General features: G+C 48.7%; 1 protein-coding gene across 1 annotated transcript in view; it reads right to left on the reverse strand.

The window, feature by feature from the left end:
* Nucleotides 1-1,679: 1,679 nt before the first annotated feature.
* COG7 (component of oligomeric golgi complex 7) overlaps nucleotides 1,680-17,469 on the reverse strand; it is a gene marked incomplete at its 5' end in the record, with an annotated part of 16,152 nt that continues 362 nt past the window's right edge. The window contains 16 exons of the mRNA XM_009073838.1: nucleotides 1,680-2,027; nucleotides 3,360-3,503; nucleotides 4,869-4,983; nucleotides 5,306-5,389; nucleotides 5,809-5,949; nucleotides 6,846-7,032; nucleotides 7,785-7,850; nucleotides 8,354-8,470; nucleotides 9,657-9,811; nucleotides 10,407-10,534; nucleotides 12,544-12,742; nucleotides 14,011-14,133; nucleotides 14,877-14,959; nucleotides 16,018-16,186; nucleotides 16,364-16,480; nucleotides 16,939-17,087. Coding sequence (XP_009072086.1) covers nucleotides 1,861-2,027; nucleotides 3,360-3,503; nucleotides 4,869-4,983; nucleotides 5,306-5,389; nucleotides 5,809-5,949; nucleotides 6,846-7,032; nucleotides 7,785-7,850; nucleotides 8,354-8,470; nucleotides 9,657-9,811; nucleotides 10,407-10,534; nucleotides 12,544-12,742; nucleotides 14,011-14,133; nucleotides 14,877-14,959; nucleotides 16,018-16,186; nucleotides 16,364-16,480; nucleotides 16,939-17,087 — 2,144 coding nt within the window. The remainder of the gene's footprint in view (nucleotides 2,028-3,359; nucleotides 3,504-4,868; nucleotides 4,984-5,305; nucleotides 5,390-5,808; nucleotides 5,950-6,845; nucleotides 7,033-7,784; nucleotides 7,851-8,353; nucleotides 8,471-9,656; nucleotides 9,812-10,406; nucleotides 10,535-12,543; nucleotides 12,743-14,010; nucleotides 14,134-14,876; nucleotides 14,960-16,017; nucleotides 16,187-16,363; nucleotides 16,481-16,938; nucleotides 17,088-17,469) is intronic.

Here is a 17,469-nt window from a genome sequence, read left to right on the forward strand (position 1 = left end):
AAAATTCACTGAACTCAGATTCAGGGAGCACCTCCTTAAAACCTCCACACACTGCCCTAGCCTCTTCTCCCTCAGATGGTTCTCACCTGAAGGGAGAAGCTCCAACAGCCCCCAAACATGCTGCTCCGTACAGAACCACCTCACCCAGGTACAGCCTGAGCTCAGCCAGCACCCGAACCAAACTGAGCAGTGACAGGGGTCAAGAGGCACTGGACACTTGTAGACAGAGGAACCCACTTCTTGCAAGCTGTCACAGACTTTTCCTGCCCAACTCTTCACTTCCTGACTCCCTTTAGGGACACTTCCCCCTCTGAGCACCATAAAGCCACATCACAGCCTCCTTCCCCAAAGGAGAGCTCCGGTAACGTGATGGCACTTCATCCCACACTGCCACTGAGCATGAAACAAGGACCCAGCACCCTCCCCTCCTGATTCAGTGCTCGGTGCATGCAGTGTCACCATTCACAAGGGCCTCCAAAGGATTCTGCAACAGTGAAAAAACAGCATTTAACTTAAAACATGGAGAAAGCTGAAAACAAGAATCTGAGTATCTGCTCCCATGTTCTCACCAGCAGACAACAGGTCCCTGGGGTGGACAGCAGGTCCTGGGCTGCTCCTGCAACATCTCACACCTTCAGCCCCAGCCAGGTGCCTGCCCTGGGCCACTTGCCCTGTGAGGAGCAAGAGCAGCAGGCAAGGAACAGCCCCAGAAACCTTCCCGGCAGTGATGGATGAAGGGGAAGGGTGAGAGAGGCACAGTCAGTGAGGTTCACCCTCCTCACACCAAGGGTGAAGGGAACAGCATGTTCTCTGCAGCACAGGGATAGTCACCATTCCAGTCACTGCTGGTTTGTGGAGGTATCTGACAACTCATAAAAGTGGGAAGTGTCTCAGGTGTTCAGCTCAGCTCCATTCCAGCCAGACCCACGGCAGACCTGAGCCCAGCTGAGCAGAGGGGATTTCTGCTGCAGAGGCAGTGCTGAAGGCCTGGCTGGCATTCCAGTCTTGGGACCTCTCTGTATTCTGCCCAGCTGTCTCCCAAGAGAGCACACTGAGGCTGGGTGAGATGTTGTACAAAGACCTATGTAACTAACAGTTACAAATTCTACAAGAAAGCACCACTTCAATTCCTTACAAACTTCACAGCTTTCAATAGAATACTGAAATTGCACCAGGAACAACCTACAAAGCTGGTTTTATTCTCAGGGTCGAGCTTGATCAAGCCTCATCTGCTAAGTGAAGAGACTTCTTGGCTCTTTAATAACAACAACCTTGAGAAATGGCCACAGCCTGCAAGCACAGGAGCTCCCAGCCAGCCCCTCTGTGCTGCACCCAAATATCACCCTAGATACAAGAGATTATACTTTCTGAAACAGCCACCACAAAGCACAAACTCTCCAGCACCCAACAGAACATTTTCAGCACTACTCAGGATCATCCGGAGAGTTTTTGGCAAATTTGGCTGTAGGACATGTTTCCTTATGTCTAAAGATGGAAAAACAGAACAAGCTTCTCCTAGACAAAGACATTTATTAAACGTTAGCGTGAAATAAATTCCCCTAAACCCCAGAGATATTTTCACTGTCCTTGCAGAAATGAAAATCAACATGAAGAGGTGAGTCCTTGAGAGGGGCCAGGAGCAGGGAGGGCACAGTTAACCCTCCAGGCCCCTCGTGGTAGTGATGCCAGTGGCAGGGAGGGCACAGCTCACACTCCAGTCCTTCATGGCCATGGTGCCAGTGGCAGGGAGGGCACAGCTAACCCTCCAGGCCTCTCATGGCCATGGTGCCAGTGGCGGGGAGGGCACAGCTCACACTCCAGTCCTTCATGGCCCTGGTGCCAGTGGCAGGGAGGGCACAGCTAACCCTCCAGGCCTCTCATGGCCGCGATGCTCCCGACCATCCGGCGGGGCAGGCTCTTGGCAGCCTGGCGGAAATCCTCTGGTTTGGCCTTCAGCAGAGTTACGATGCTCTGCAGGGTCCGTGAGGGCTGGAGGCCGAGGGCATCCATCACGTTTATCAGGTAATCTGCAAGATTGAGGAAAAACATGTATTTAACAGGTAACAGACACTGAAATGAAAGACATCCTTGTTCTCCAGGACATCTCCAAGTGCTCACAGACACCAGCAGCATGGTCACGGATCTCACAGCACTGCCTGGGGTGTAGTTCTGGCTGCCTGTGCACAGCTTCAGACACTGCCTGTTCTGTGCAGAGCACCGAGACTCCTTCAGCCACACTTTGGTACCCGCACACTACATCCTCAGGGTGGTCAGTCACCCCAAGCACAGGTAGAGGGCAAAGGGCTGGCACTGAGGCTGGGCAGCTCTGCCGAGGTGCGTGGCTGTGCAGGCAGGAGGCAGTTCCAGCTCACTGACCCACAGGCAGCTGGGAATTGAGGATGGTGGGGAGAGTACCAGCCTCTCAGCCACTGCCTTGGTTTACAGCAGTGCCAGAAAACAGACCCAGACTGAGTTCACTGACATCCAAGCACACCTTCTGGGGAGCTGAGCAGATACTGGCTGTACCCTCATTTTCGGGCTTGGGGGAAAGTCAGCATCCATGATTTACAGCAGGACAAGGACTTGGTGATCCTAAAAGCAGTTTTGGATAAGGAAAGCCCATGTCCTCCACATCCTGCAGAAACACCTCCCCAACACCTTCCACCAGCCCCTCCCTCAGCCACTAGCTGTGGCACGGGGGAAGGCAGAGAGGAGCCTACGCCAACTCTCTCCCATTTTGCTGCTGAAAATCTATCCCTGTTGAAAGTAACCTTAGCTCCCAGCACCCTCAGAGCAGCAGGGCAGAGTCAGTCATGGCAGGGGAGCTGACCCTGGAGGGTTTGTAAACAAGGATGCTGCTCAAGTGCTCCACAAGTAGCTTCACAAGACCTTTAGCTGATCTTTCCCACTTCAGCTATCAAGAGGATGGAAGAAATGAATCAGCTGCCTCTGTAATCCACTGGAGCACCCTCAATAGACATGGCACATGTCATGTACCCCCTTTCCTGGAATATCTCAGCAGCACATGACACTCTGAGAAGGGGAAGAACAGGGCCATAGTGGAAAAAATTCTACACAGTTGGAAAAGATTCTATGCAGCTCCTTCTCACTAAGGCTGGCCTAAGGAATCCTCTCCGTGCATGAGGACTTGAGCTTCCACAGTCACAAAGCAGCGAAGCAGCAAGAGTACCCACTGGAAAATTCCCCTTCCCTCAAGAGGGACATGACAGAACACTGCAAAAGAGAAGCTATGACTCGTATCAGCTCAAGGTGCTCATGGTTAGAGGAAAAACCCCTGGGGCAGTGGTAACAGAGCAGTCCATGTGTGACACCAGCAGTGCTGTGTGCCCTGTGCTCACCAATGTCTGTGGAGAGCTGCTTGGTGGAGTGTAGTGTGAGCTCTGGGATCTGCAGGATGACCTCGCAGTACGTCTGCATCGTGGCCCTGGCGATGGAGCCCAACCAGTAGTCAGCCATGTTGTCCAGCTCTGGCAGCTCATCTCCTGCAGGGACAGCTCTGGTTAGTGCCAGCACACACACAGCTCTGGTTAGTGACAGCACACACAGAGCTCTGGGTAGTGACAGCACACACACAGCTCTGGGTAGTGCCATCACACACAGCTCTGGTTAGTGCCAGCACACACAGCTCTGGGTAGTACTGACACACAGAGCTCTGGGTAGTGCCAGCACACCACACAGAGCGTAGTGACAGCACACACACAGCTCTGGGTAGTGCCATCACACACAGCTCTGGTTAGTGCCAGCACACACAGCTCTGGGTAGTACTGACACACAGAGCTCTGGGTAGTGCCAGCACACACACTCACACACAGCTCTGGTTAGTGCCAGCACACACAGCTCTGGGTAGTACTGACACACAGAGCTCTGGGTAGTGCCAGCACACACACAGCTCTGGTTAGTGCTGACACACACAGCTCTGGGTAGTGCCAGCACCCTCACCTGCACCTGCTGTTCTTGTATAAAACACAACCCATAACAGCTTTATAATGTCTTTACTGTTCCTCACACAGAACATCAAGGTATTCAGTTTATCAGCTGGTTTTAGAGTAATCAAAGCAGTTAGGTGTCCTCCCTCTGCTACACAGCACTGACAGTGAGCTTGAGACCCAAAACCCCTCCCTCAATTACTGTGCAGGTAAGCCACTTCTAAAGGGCTGATGCACAGTCAGCTGGGGCCAGGGGCACTGCCTGGCACATTTTACAGGATCCTCTTTCAGGAGCCATTTGCAAACCACTGCAGTGACAAGGATTCACAGGGTATTTTTCCAGCCTTAAAGGCATTCTGTCTTCATCTGTGTTTTGAAAATTAATGAGCCATTAAACACGTAAATGCTTTAAGATGACAAAAGAAGTAATGCAGAAGTCTGAACTAAAGAGCATGTTCTCAGAAGGCTCCAGGAAGTCAGTAAATACCAAGCTCTGTGTTTTCTTCACTGTCTGTGGAAATAATACCACCACAAAGAGACTACCCCTGCACACCAGGTGTGCTGCCAACCTGTGGGCAGGCATTATGTGGCTACTGCTGTTAGTGCAGCAGGAGTGGTGACACAGCAGGTAAGGACAGCCACTTGAAGCACCAATGTGAGCCAAGACTCAGCAGTAACTCTTCACATCCCAAACCACAGTTTTAATGAACATGGAACTCAAACAGACCGAGCGAAAGCTTCTAGTTTGAATGAAACCTAAGAAGTTTTACTCATTATTTTGAGGCTCCTCCTGGGTCTTACCAAGAGACTCTTGGAAGGAACAGCACGACTAGATGATAGAAAAGGCACATCATCACACCTGTGTACCATCAGGATGGGAAAACTTCCCCCAGACACTCCAAGCCTTTGATCTCACCTTACCTTGCTCTGGGGGGTATGGCAGTTTTCCAGCATGCAATGCCAGTTCCAAAGCAGAATCCTCTTGAGTGACAAATGGCTCCAGGTGCAGAGGAAGCGACATAATGTATTGCCCAATCTGGAATAAAAGCACCAAGAGCTGAGTCACTGAACAAATGTAAGGCAAGTCCTTTGCTAGAGAAAAAAGTCACCTGCAGTGAAGCACACCTGAAAGCAGCGAGCTGAGCCTGGCAGCCACTCACTCACCCACACACTGGCTCTTGCACATCATTATGCTTTGTACAAGGAGTAGTTTTTCACAAGGTCAGACAAGCAGCCACTGAAACACTCATGGAGACAAAGACCTGTACAGGGAACTGCTACTCCAAGCAAATCTTTGCTCTCTGGAGTGTTCATGGCAATTTGTTTTCTAGAGTAGAAAAAGAGCTCAGTTCCCTTACATTGCTGATGTATTCCAGAGGGGTCAGACTGAAGTTTGGCAGGTCATCTGTCAGGGTCTCACCAATGCCACCAGAACTCCAGCCCTGCAAGGCAGAAAGTGCAGGATGAAATGATTCTCCAGAGCATGAAGCCTGTCAGTGTTTTAGGAAGGGATCTCCCAGTGACACAAACTCTGGCTACCCAAGGAATTCCATAAAGGAGAACACAGGTGGTGAGGAAACTGCTCCCCATGTCGTTCCTCAGGCCCAGAACACTCTCCCTTTCCAGCCAAGCTCCCTGTGGGAAACACACTCACAGGGGTCAGGAAAGCAACACGTCAAACAAACATTAGAGCCTGCAAACATCTGTGGGTGAGGGAAAGGAAACCGTTGCACGGCCTGCAGCTCGTGGGAGAAACATGACACCAGAGGGAAACGTTCTGAGGAGGAGAAAGGTAAGCAACAGTGACCCAAGGAATCCCACAGGTGCACCCTGCCCATCCAGCTCGGCCCCCAGTGCTCACCTCCATCTTGGGCACCAGCAGCAGCTGCTGTTTGATGCGCAGGAAGACGGAGTCGAAGGCCAGGTGGTGTGCCAGCTGGTTCAGGCGGCTCAGGGCAGCTCGTGACGATGACAGCAGGTTGTGGTTGCTGGTGCCTTTCTCCTGATACACAGACAGAAAATCAGAAGTCACTCACCTAACCACAGAGGAACTGCACAAACTCTTACAGGGGTTTTATGAGGCCATCCTAAAGCAGCAGAGCTTCTCTCCACAGTGGCACAACCTATTTCCTTTGGAATGACTTATTCCAAGCAGTTACACAAGACAGAAACTGCCATTGCTCTCTGAAGTGTAGGACAAGGAATCAGCATCACATTCCAGGCCCTGGCACAGAGTGGTACTGAGGGACTCAGAGAGAAGATGGCAAAGCTGCCTTTTCCTCAAAGGCACAACTGATTCCCTGCATGGAACGGAGATCTACATGAAGAGTGCCTGTGGAACTGGACTGTTTAGCCAAGGTTTAAAGTCAAACACTTAACACTGAAGCAGAACTGCAAAAGTTGCTAGTAAATCAAGTACAAAGGAAATCAAAACATTCTGAGGAAACAAAAGACTCATAACCTTGAATTCACTACTCCATGTGACCAAAGATGGCAAACATAGCTTAGATCCACAAGAAGATAACTAGTCATTCTACCCTGTTCACAGATCCATGCATGAATGACCCTGCAGAATTCTATCTCAGGCTGGACATGGCAGAGAAAGCCTCAGGAAGCTGAGGGCTTCAGCATTTGAGATGGCTCCAACACAACCTTCCCAATGCTCACTGCGATAAAATCTCCCTCACCTGAGCTGATAAGGGCATGTTCACAAAACAGCCATGATCTGGGAGAGATGAAATGACTCCAGACTTCCTGGGTTTGGACATTTCATCTCTCCATGGATCAGTGTCTCTGCAGCCCAGGATGGAAAGTCATCAGGCTGGAGAGGGAATCCAGGTATCATCTACCAAGAGCACACTGTGATAGAGGCAAGTTCTCCAGAGACACCAGAGTTACCTTTAAGGTGTAGAGCATCTCCATAAGGCTGGCATACTCAGATGGATTCTCCTTCAAGAGATAATTGTACTCCTGCCAGGGATTCTTTATGGAGCTCTTCTTTTCTGCAGAACTGGAGTCCTGAAAGCCAGCAAAACTGCAAGGGCTGTAGGAGTCTGAGAGGTACTTCCCAGCAGTTGATAAAATCCTGAAAACAAGTACACAAAAGTCACCAGCAGAATCCTCTGAACTCAGCACTCCTGTCCTCATGCTGGGAAGTATCCAAGCAAGTATCAAGTGCCCAAGAACCAGCACTGCCTTTCAAGGGAGAGTATTCCCTGGTGGAGACACTAATTACAGCCAACCCTCAGGTCTAGTGTGCAACTCAAAAATACAGAGATGAAAGAGAGAACTGTGCTGTCAGAACAAGTGGGGAATAGGCCCTGAGCCAACCTGCTGTGCACTGCTGTGTGCTGTAGAGCATGGACACTCGAGTCACAGCAGAGCACTGCAAGGCACAGCAGGCTCAGCAGTGCACTGCTTACAACAAGGAGTAACAAAAGATCTACATGCTGCCCATGCCTGACACTCCTCACTCACGGGGAATCGATCAGTTCAGGCAGACCTAGACCATTTCAGCACATGATTCATGTCCTGTGTCACATGGGGGAGAATCTCGCCAATTTGATCTGGTGGAAAATTACCTCCTGACCCCCCATCTGGCAGCCCACTGGTGGGCAGCCAGGTATCCAGGGAAAAGGATTCTTGGGACTGCCTCAGGGACAGAGTGGACCAGTCTGTGCCCCATCTCTGGCATGGCAAAGGATGGCGAGAGGCAGTGGGGGAAGCACAGTGGCAGTTTCCTGCCACGGTCTACACAATCAAAGCACCTTGGGGTTTGTTTCCTTACAGCTTGGTACCTACACTGACAGCTCATGAATAAAGGTCAGCAGTGCTCACCTGTTGGCCAGCTGTTGCTCAAAGTCTCCACACTGGTGAAGGAGCTCACCACAAGTGGCAATTATCCTGGGAAAGAACAAGACAAAAACACATGTGACATCTTAGGCAGATAATGCCAGACGCCCCCAGAGAACCCATCTCAAGACACATGTCCAGTAATTATAACATACAATACCCAAACCACAGCCCATATATCTGTCAAGAACCAATCTGGTGATTAACTCTGCACCCATTTGTAACACACTGCATTTTTTTGCCCAATAGCCTCATCCATGTGCTACTTGTCATCATGGCAATGGCCAGCTCAGTGTCACTGGGAAAAGTTCGAAGAGCTGTTGATGTTAAAAGGGATATGACATGCAGCCTTGCTCCAGGCAGGGTGGGGAGCCCCACATCACTCCCTGTGCCAGCAGCAACCTGAAACCCACCACTGGCACTGCTGTGCTCAGCAGCACTGCAACATGGTGAGCTCAGCCCTGTGTTCTGCACTGAGAGCTTGTGTAAACTGACCCCCTTTCAGCTTTGATACAAGAATCAGCTCTGAGACAGGCAAAAACAATCCCGTTTACCGGACAGAGTTTTGGAATGCAGTCCAGTCCTCCTGGAACAGGGAATCTGAGAGGACATCGTCCAGCCTGCACTTCTTTCGTATCGACTGCAGTGTGTTTGTGAAGTCAGATGTGTACCTGCAGCAAGAAACGAAGCAGAGAGAGGCACCAGCATAAGAGAAGAGGTTGGAGAGCAGCACAGGGCCATGTGTTATGATCCACTCCATCAGTCCTCTGCAAGGGCCAAGTAAGGGAGTACGACAGGGACACTGTGGTTCCAGTTCAAACACTGGATGTGAAGAACTGATCGCTCACAGCCAACCTGAGCCTACACCAGAAGACGAGTAGTAACACTGTATGGCTGCCTCAGTTTGCTGCATGTGGATCACCAGGAGCTCTCCCCTCCCCTGGCAAGGAAGAAGTAAGACATTTTATTACCCCTACACTGACCATTTTTCCGAGGAAAGACTGGGAAGAGTTTATAGGGCTCCTGCTACTCCAACATCACTTGGCCCTTACTCCAGGAACATGGTTACAACAATCTCATGAATTTGTTTTCTCAGCTACTCCCCAGATGAGAACACGGATAAAAAGGAGAACATTTTGTTTTCCACACACCCCCCTTTTCTGTTTTAATAATGCCCATAAGCTGGAGGCATGCACATTGCTCTCTAATTGCCTATAAAGAAGGTGAGATCAGAGACCTGTGCTTTCCTCTTCCCCCTTCCCACAGGGCAGCAATACCTGATTCATACCTTGTGAGCAGCTCTTTCAGTATCGGGAAGGAATAAGGAGTTAATCAGTACAGGAATACAAGTGATATTTTAAGGCACAGACTTACAGTGAACCTCACTCCTGGGGTATCCCACACTTACAGGCAGATCCTGAATGCAAGGTCACTTACCCCAGTGAGTGTGTTTCTCAGAATCATTAAGGCTGGAAAAGACCTCCAAGATCATCAAGTCCAACCTCTGGACCTATTTCCCCACCGAGATCTACTTTCATCAGCCTGATTTGTCTTTATCTCATTCTGCTTTGGGAAACATTTTCACCTTCAAATGTATTTATCAAAAATGAAAAGTCAGCCCAAGCAGAATAGAAAACAGCTGAGTAAAGTCTCTAATTTAGCCATAAAAAGCTTCCATCTCTCCCCTAAGAAACAGCTCCTGCCCCAAAGCAGCAAGAGGGACATCCACGATTCACAGTATGGTCAGAGACACTTTCTGCTCTCAGCTGTTTTCCATAAACTACGAAGTCCTTGGCCACAAACTGCACACTCACTGCTCCCTCGGGACAAATGCAGCAGTACCTAAAAGCACCTTACTTTGTGAACAGAGCCTTCAGGGCCTTCAGCAGCCCACACACTCCCAGGCCATCCGTCAGCTTGATGCAGTTGTCAATGGCTCCAGAGGCCAGAATGAAGAGTTTGTTGACTGAGTGGTTCAGCTCCTGGACACAGTCAATTACCTCCCAATGCTCCTAAACAGCAACGACAATAACAACAAAACTGAGCCTGACTCTTCTTCCAGGCATTAGAGAAAAGACACCTGGTGTAACACAGCACTGCCTGATACCCTCCCATCCCGTGAAACTCTTCAGGCAGAGGCATGCTGGTGCTTCCACCCTCCTGCACATGGATTGTAACCACAGCCAGGCTGCCAAATCCTGTGTTCCCCAGGTCTTCAAGGAGTAACAGTTCTGTCAACAACAGAATCTCCTACAAAAAGGACTTTCTCTCCCCAGACCCTGTTCCTAATAAATTCTGTCGAACCTGAACCAAACTCTTGGTTGACAGAGTTATTTTGGTCCAGTCTTTCCCCACAGATCCACACAGTGGATCCACACAGCCTAGTACTGCCTGCAGGAGGGGAAAGGAAACCTCTGACCTGACAGTGCTGCTGAAATTATCTTTATTTCTTAAACAAATTTACTTAACAGTCAAAAATATACTGCAAAAAGCAAATATTACCAACAATGAGAGGAGGAAAGAGAGCAGTAACTATGACAAAGACCCGTGTATTTGGTGGAAGCTTCAGTCTCTCCCTGTGCAGCTGAGCAAGGGCTGGTACATTACCAAAGGCACTGCACTGATCTGGATGAGGAGATTCTCTTCTTCCAGGTCTCCATACTCAAGCTGATAGGGTTTGTATGGACCATACACTGCTTCCACCAGCTCCATCACCTTCACCAGGTTCTGTTCCTCTACAAAGAATCAGATGTTTAGCCCACAAAGAGATGAACATGCTAGTAAACCTCATTTCAAGCTACATGCAGCAGCTCTTCATTAGAACATGCTGCCGGCACAGGCTTGGAATGCTGCCCAACAGCTTCAAGTCTCGACTACGGAGAGAAAACCAGAAGAAAAACAGATTGGGTTTTTCTATTTTCTTAAAGACAAGGTTATTATCTCTACCTTATTCCTAAAGCCAAGATGTTCTGCCTCAACAAGGTTTTCAAGAAAATCATCACTCATTGCTCTAAAACAGATTTCTGGGTGACAGAAATCTATGAAACATTCCAACCCTCAGCAGAAGAACTCAAACCATTTGAGAAGTGAAACACGTTACTCTCACAGTGTCAAACAGGCAATCCCTGGTTCACACTTAAAATAATTGACATTAATTCAATTCACTCAGCCCTGCTGCTTCAGTGCTGGGCAGAGCTGAACTCAGTGCCAGGCCTGAGCAGGGAGTTACAAACCCCGACACAAACCAGGGCCGATGATTATTTCTCAGATCAGAGCTGGACACCAGCTGCTCTCCTGAAGCTTTGCCAAACTCAAACCAGCAGCAAACCATAATTACTTTGAATCCTGAATATCAAAAATTACTTTTACTCCCTAAGGACAGGCAAGCAATGGAGCAGACTGGCCAAAGTCAGCACTGTCTCCATGCTTGGATGTTTTCAAGACCAGACTGGACAATACCCCAAGTACCACGGTCTGACCTCGCAGCAGATCCTGCTTGGAGCAGGCAATTGGACGAGATCATCTCCAAAGGTCCCTTCCAACCTGAATTACCTATGAATCATAGCTGAACCCTCCCCTCACATACACATAGGCAGGAACTGGTTTGACTCTGCTCTGCTGAGTCACTTGGCCCTTCCATTCTTGAGATACTTCTCTTCCCAAACATCTGACCCCACAGCAAAAGAGATGGAAATAAAGGGGTTTGAGTTTTTAAATACACATGTGGATAACAGTTCAGCAGTTGTCTTCCTATTCCATAATCTTCTAGAATGTGGCATCATTTTTCCAAGTCCTTTTCAATAATTTCCTTAACAGACCACAAATTAAGCTAGAGAATTACTAACGAGTACGCAACCACACAGACATAGCGCCAGTCACACTCCCTGACATTGCCCAGCAATCATAATTTACAGGATCAAGTATGAATCTGGGTTCAAACAGCTCAAGACAATGATATGAGGAACCAAACACAGGAAGCAGAGCATTGGGAATGCTCCATTAGCTTTAATTTTGGATTTTCCCACAGCCAGCCTCTGCAGGGGCCCCACCAGGTCCATAAACGACTATAAATAGCCTACAGTTGAAGTCAGGAATAAGCCTGTGCAAACACAGCACCTCACTGCTGTGTGGTTTGCGGGAATTATGCAGCAGGTCATGACCAAAATGAGATGACAAACATCCCATGGTGAGGGAAGCACAGGGCAGACCTGGAGTCACGCAGTGAGGATGCTGCTGGGAATAGACTACTACCTATGGCCCTGCATTGTCACTCAATTGAAACCTAAGCCAGCAGCAACAGAAAAACCATAAAATCAAATACAAGCATCCAGTGGATGCAGACTTCTAGCAGGTCTTCTCTTGTTCAGTGAGCTGTGACAATTCCAGGAAGCCCCTCAACTTTTCTGCTTTGTGATCTCTCACAATGGGTGTCAAAGCCTCCCTGGAGACATTTCCTCATCTGGGAGACAGAAGAAATAGTGAAGCCTGTAAAAGGAGAAGTGCTAAATGCTATTTACCCTGCAGAGCTAGCGTGCCCAGGATAGGGCTGCTGCAGGAAACTCAGTGTTGTGTCAACAGCGTCAGTGTAAGATACACACACACAAAGGTGCAAACACTGAGTAACTGGGCGGTACCTCGGGAGAGATAATCCCTCCCTCCACCTAAAACTAAACAAAGTTCCACAATGGGACTTGACAATGGGGTCAACAGTACAGAATGACAGAGTTCAGTGCCAGAGCCTTACTCAGGTTTGGCAGCATCGCCACCTCCAGCCCCTTGGCGAAGTGGACGGTGGCATCGTGGAGCTCCAGCAGCTGGTTCAGCTTGGTGTCCTGGTCTGTCCTCTCCATGGCAGTGCTGAGGCACACAGGGATGGAAGGCACCAGTGCTCCCAGAGTTTGAATCAACAGCACAGTCACTATTTCATGGGGGTTCTTGAACACCTGTGGCAGCAGAAAAGCTACTGGCCAAAGTACATTACCCCAGAGGAACACAGCAGCAGAGAGCAGTAAAGAGCTTCCAAGTCTGAAATAGCTCACAAGGGGTAAGAAACCCAAAAGAGGTCTGCTGAGGCAGCCTGACTGCAAGTCCAGAACAATACATATTTACTGTTGTGTTTTGACCACAGCCATCAAGAAACTAGAAGACAGGCACAGGTCAAAGACTGAATTCAGCAGAACACAGGCACTGCAGTGATTCAAAAACCTGGCAGCAAAGGACATTTGAAACAGAGCACTCAGTTTACACAGGTGTGTTGGGAAAAAAACATGTCTCAGTAAAAGATGAAGAAATAGGACTACACCACGAGCCAAACTACTGGTCAGATAGGCAGAAGCCAGTACTGGAAAGGCTAGAAAGCCTGTAATCAGCTGAGAATCAGCCACTCCACCAGCATAAAATGTGTTACAGCCTTTGATTGTGACTTTCATCAGCTATTCTACTCATTTGCTTTGATAGCTTTTGAAGCAACATGGGAGATTGACACGAGCTCTGCCCCACGTGCCATTTCTCTCTCACAATCCCCAGTTCAAAGAGTACCTGCTAAAATGTAACCTGACATCTGACCTGTAAGTCACATCGAATCATTAGGCAGAAAAACTACATTTCAAGGAAACACTGAGCTCCTCTGCAGCACAGGCCTCGTACTGACACCGGCTTCGTGACACCACGATAGCAATCTCTTGCCCTTCATGGATGAAAAACTCCTAGAGGCTCAACAATATGAACTTATTTCTTCATTTCACTGGAGGACAATAACTTTTTCTGATCCTGCATTACTCTTGGCAGGAAAAACAAGCACACAGAGTCCAAGGGGTGACAGCAGAAGCCCTCAGGTATCTTACACGGCGCGACATGCATCAGTCCAACATGACCTTGAGGGCTTCCTCCAGGCCAAGTGATAAAGCAGTTCAGGTATTTCAAATGTCTTGCAACAGAACACATTTGCAACACCAAGAAATTAGTTTTAACTTAAGAAACAGATGAAAGCGATAGAGCAGCTTTAATGTCAATAACACAGCAACCTTGCTGCTGGTGGAACAGCAGGACTCACATCCTGTCTGCAAGGGCTGCACAAGGAGCAGAAAGTGGGTCGTGAGTCCCACCCCGCACCAATAAGGCACAGAGTGTAACTCAGAGTGAGCTACTCAGAGCTTTGTGAGAATTCAGAGCGCTCGAACCTGTCCTGTCCCCTCCCTGCACCAGCATTAACCTGTGCTGCCCACTGCAGCTGGGAGTGCCACGTCCCCAGGAGTGTGTCGTACAGCTCAGTCAGCTGCCGATTCAGGCTCAGGTCACTCTGGCAGAGCTCCTGCCACACGGCCACCAGCTGCACCTGTGGGGAACAGGAACCATCTGAGAGGAGAACTGACAGGCCACAGGTCTGACTTTCGTTATTCCCAACACAGTGCTCCCCACACAGCACCTCTGCCAGACATGAGGCCCAGCCTTGCTCCTCTCTCCAGACTTCAGTGTAACAGATAATTCTGCACCCCACAAGAAAAAGGTAGCATGAAGCTTGAGGCTTCTCAGTGATTCAAAGATTTAATTAACATTGGTATTTTACTCATAAAATGAGATTGTAACTGATACCCCCACATAATAGTTGAAATACTTGGCAAGCCTCAGCCTTGAACTTAATCCTCAAAAGTCACAGTCATGTGAGAAATTTGAGGCTCAGGTTGTGGCTGCAGAACTGCCTGGAATTCCAACTTTTAATCTTACCTGAAAAGAGTTTACACAAGTCAGCAGCTGGCAACTTGCAGTAATAAAGCTGCTGCTGATATAGCCACATCCATGGATAACAAAGCAAAACCATGAGGCAGAGAGAAATCAAGCAGATCACACAACTCCTGTGTCCACTGCAGGAAGGGACACAAGGACCTGAATGGAGAATTACTCCTGAAACACGGGGAATAACCAGGGCTGCTCAGAGAGGGAAACAGGGAATGGAGCACGTGCCACCCTCCTGCCACAGCACAGGTGAGAACCGTGGGGCAGCAGCTCCCTCTGCAGCCAGAGCACAGCAAGAATTCCCGTTTTCATTCCTCTAGGCTAAAGTATCACCAAAACACTCACCTTGTGACATTTATAGTAATAAGCAAGAAGCTGAGGCATCCGATCAATTTCGGTGAAGACTTTAACGAACGTTTTTGCCTGTTCTAAACAAAACAAAGGAAAAGGCAGTTAGGATCAGGCTCAAAGCTGAGGGTGAGACATCAGTCTGAGCAAAAATTCCTCTTCCAAGGGAGCATACACAATGGCCTATAGAGTGATACAATTTCACCTCATTTGCTTATCTTCTCAAACAGGAGCAGAACTGCCTAACATTCACTCTCAAACAAGATCAGGCAGCAGACATGAGAAATGAAGTTAAAACTAACTGCTTAACCTGCACGTGTCCAGTGTTAAAGCCAGACAAAGCCAGAGAATTTCCTAGAAGGGAATCATCATTTTCCAGAAACAAGCCACTACTTACAAACCTTGAGCACACCTGACAAAGGCCTCAGCTTTGCTTTCACCTGTCCTCACACTGACCCCTGAGCCAGCAGCCTCAGACTGACTCAAGCCACAGTTAGCTCCTGCACAGAGCTTGGAAACACAGGTTCCTTGAAGGTTTGGTTTGTGCCCCATAGCCCCAGATTCCCTTGGGACCTCGAGGTGCATGCAGATGAGAGACAACAGAGCAAATACTTTGCAGAGGGAAGGAAGGGCACAAAGAACAGTCCAAACCCACAAATTTTCTAAGCAGAGTTTATAAAGATGCTTTTACAAGGCATTGTCAGAATGTTTCCAAACAAATTTCCTTCCATATCACACTCCCAAGCTGTAACAGAAATGCCCAGCAGCACTATGATAACACAAAAACAGGGGCCTTCTGCTTACCTGAGCAGCACTTCCCACCTGGAGAGCATCCTTGACATCACTAAACCATGACAGCAGGGCAGCCCTGCCTCAGCACCTCCATCTCACACATCCACACAGCCTATAAAACCAGCTCTCACTTTGCTGACCTCCTGCAGGGGCCACAGGTACCCCAAGCTGTACCAAAACCAAAGCAGCACTGGCCTGCAGGCAGCTGTAGAGCACTGAACATTCCACAGCATCTGCTCTACCAGGAGAAGCTCCAGTGCCAGAAGCCTTCAGGACACCAACTCCCCACCCAAACACTGTTATAAAGACTCTGCACTGACAGCAAACAGCACCAAGAATTACTGACCCACAGACTGGGAGTTGAAAGCAGCAACGATCTGGGGGCTGGCCATGGCCTCCAGACGGTTCTTCAGCGCCTCCAAGTGCACACACTTCTCAGAGTAATCCGGCGTGTCCACCAGCATGGCCAGGCTGCTCTGCATGCTCGTCAGCTTGGCCGAGATCAGGGACACGTCCTGCCAGCAAGGAAAGGCAGCCTGTCACCAAGGGTCTCCTCAGATAGAATCAGCACCAGTTTCACAGAGACATTTCAAACAGGGACACATTTGAGAGTCACTTCAAAACCTGCTGTTAAATGCAGTTTTCTGTAAAGCTGAAGGCACAAAGACCAAACACAGTGGTGCAGTATCTACCTGTGTTTTAAGAGTCTCTTCAATGTCTGCACTTAATGTGCTCCATTTATCTGCTTCCTGAAGGGACTCGGCAGCCAACTGCATCCTGGACTTCACTCGGTCGATCTCTACCAGGACCTGGAAGAAAAACCACATGATGCTGTACCCTGAAACAGGAGATGACTGCCACAGACATGCTTAAATTATGGGAGTTATTTGGGTCTTGGGCTTAAAAAGAAAGGTATGAAAAGATTGTTGTTACAAGAAGGAAGAAATGGGCAGAAAGAGCGAGAGATGTAAAAACAACTTTCACAGCCAAACAACAAAAGGTTAGTTTAGGTTAGTTTGAATTCTGGATTTGTAATTCTAGTATCCACTTTGTCTGAAACCAGTGTCCCCAGCCATGTCTTAGCAGCTCTGAACCAACCCCTGAGCAGCTGTTCCTCAGGACATGGGTCTGTGTCACACCCACATTGCCACTACTAATGTTAAAAGAAGTGGCTTTGTCTTGAGTTCACGAGATTCATTTCATGTGAACAATTCTGGAACCTTCAGAAGTTCACAAGTTGCAGATAAACACTGAGACAAGAACCAACCTGCATCGACTGAGCTGTGTCTTCTTCAAACTTTTTGATATCTTCTTTAACAAGGATCATCTGCTCCTTCAGGAATGTTGCTTCCTGTTTCAAGACTTCCACTTCCCGGAGGACTCTGGGCATGTTCTGGAGAGCCTGATGGCTTGTTTCTGTGAAAACACCAAGCAGACAGTGAGGAGGGCTGAGAGTCCTTGCAGGAATGGGGGAGTCTTTCAACGACCTTATCTAATCTTCAGCACTTGAAAAAACCCAACACTAGACAACAAGGCAAAATATCAAACAACAAAACTTCAGTTGCATCTTTAAAGTTCAAATGTGTACTTTATCACAGAATTATTTAGGCTGGAAAGCCCTCTGAGACCACTGAGTCCAACAGTTCAACAGTCCAGTGCTGTTGCCCCACCACTGCCAAGTCCATCACTAACCACATCCCTGAGTGCCACATCTACACAGCTTATAAATCCCTCCAGGGATGGTGACTCCACCACTGCCCTGGGCAGTTATGCCAGGGCTTGACAGCCCTTTTAGGGA

The sequence above is a fragment of the Acanthisitta chloris genome, unplaced genomic scaffold (assembly GCF_000695815.1).
Source record: "Acanthisitta chloris isolate BGI_N310 unplaced genomic scaffold, ASM69581v1 scaffold6444, whole genome shotgun sequence".
Taxonomy (NCBI): domain Eukaryota; kingdom Metazoa; phylum Chordata; class Aves; order Passeriformes; family Acanthisittidae; genus Acanthisitta; species Acanthisitta chloris.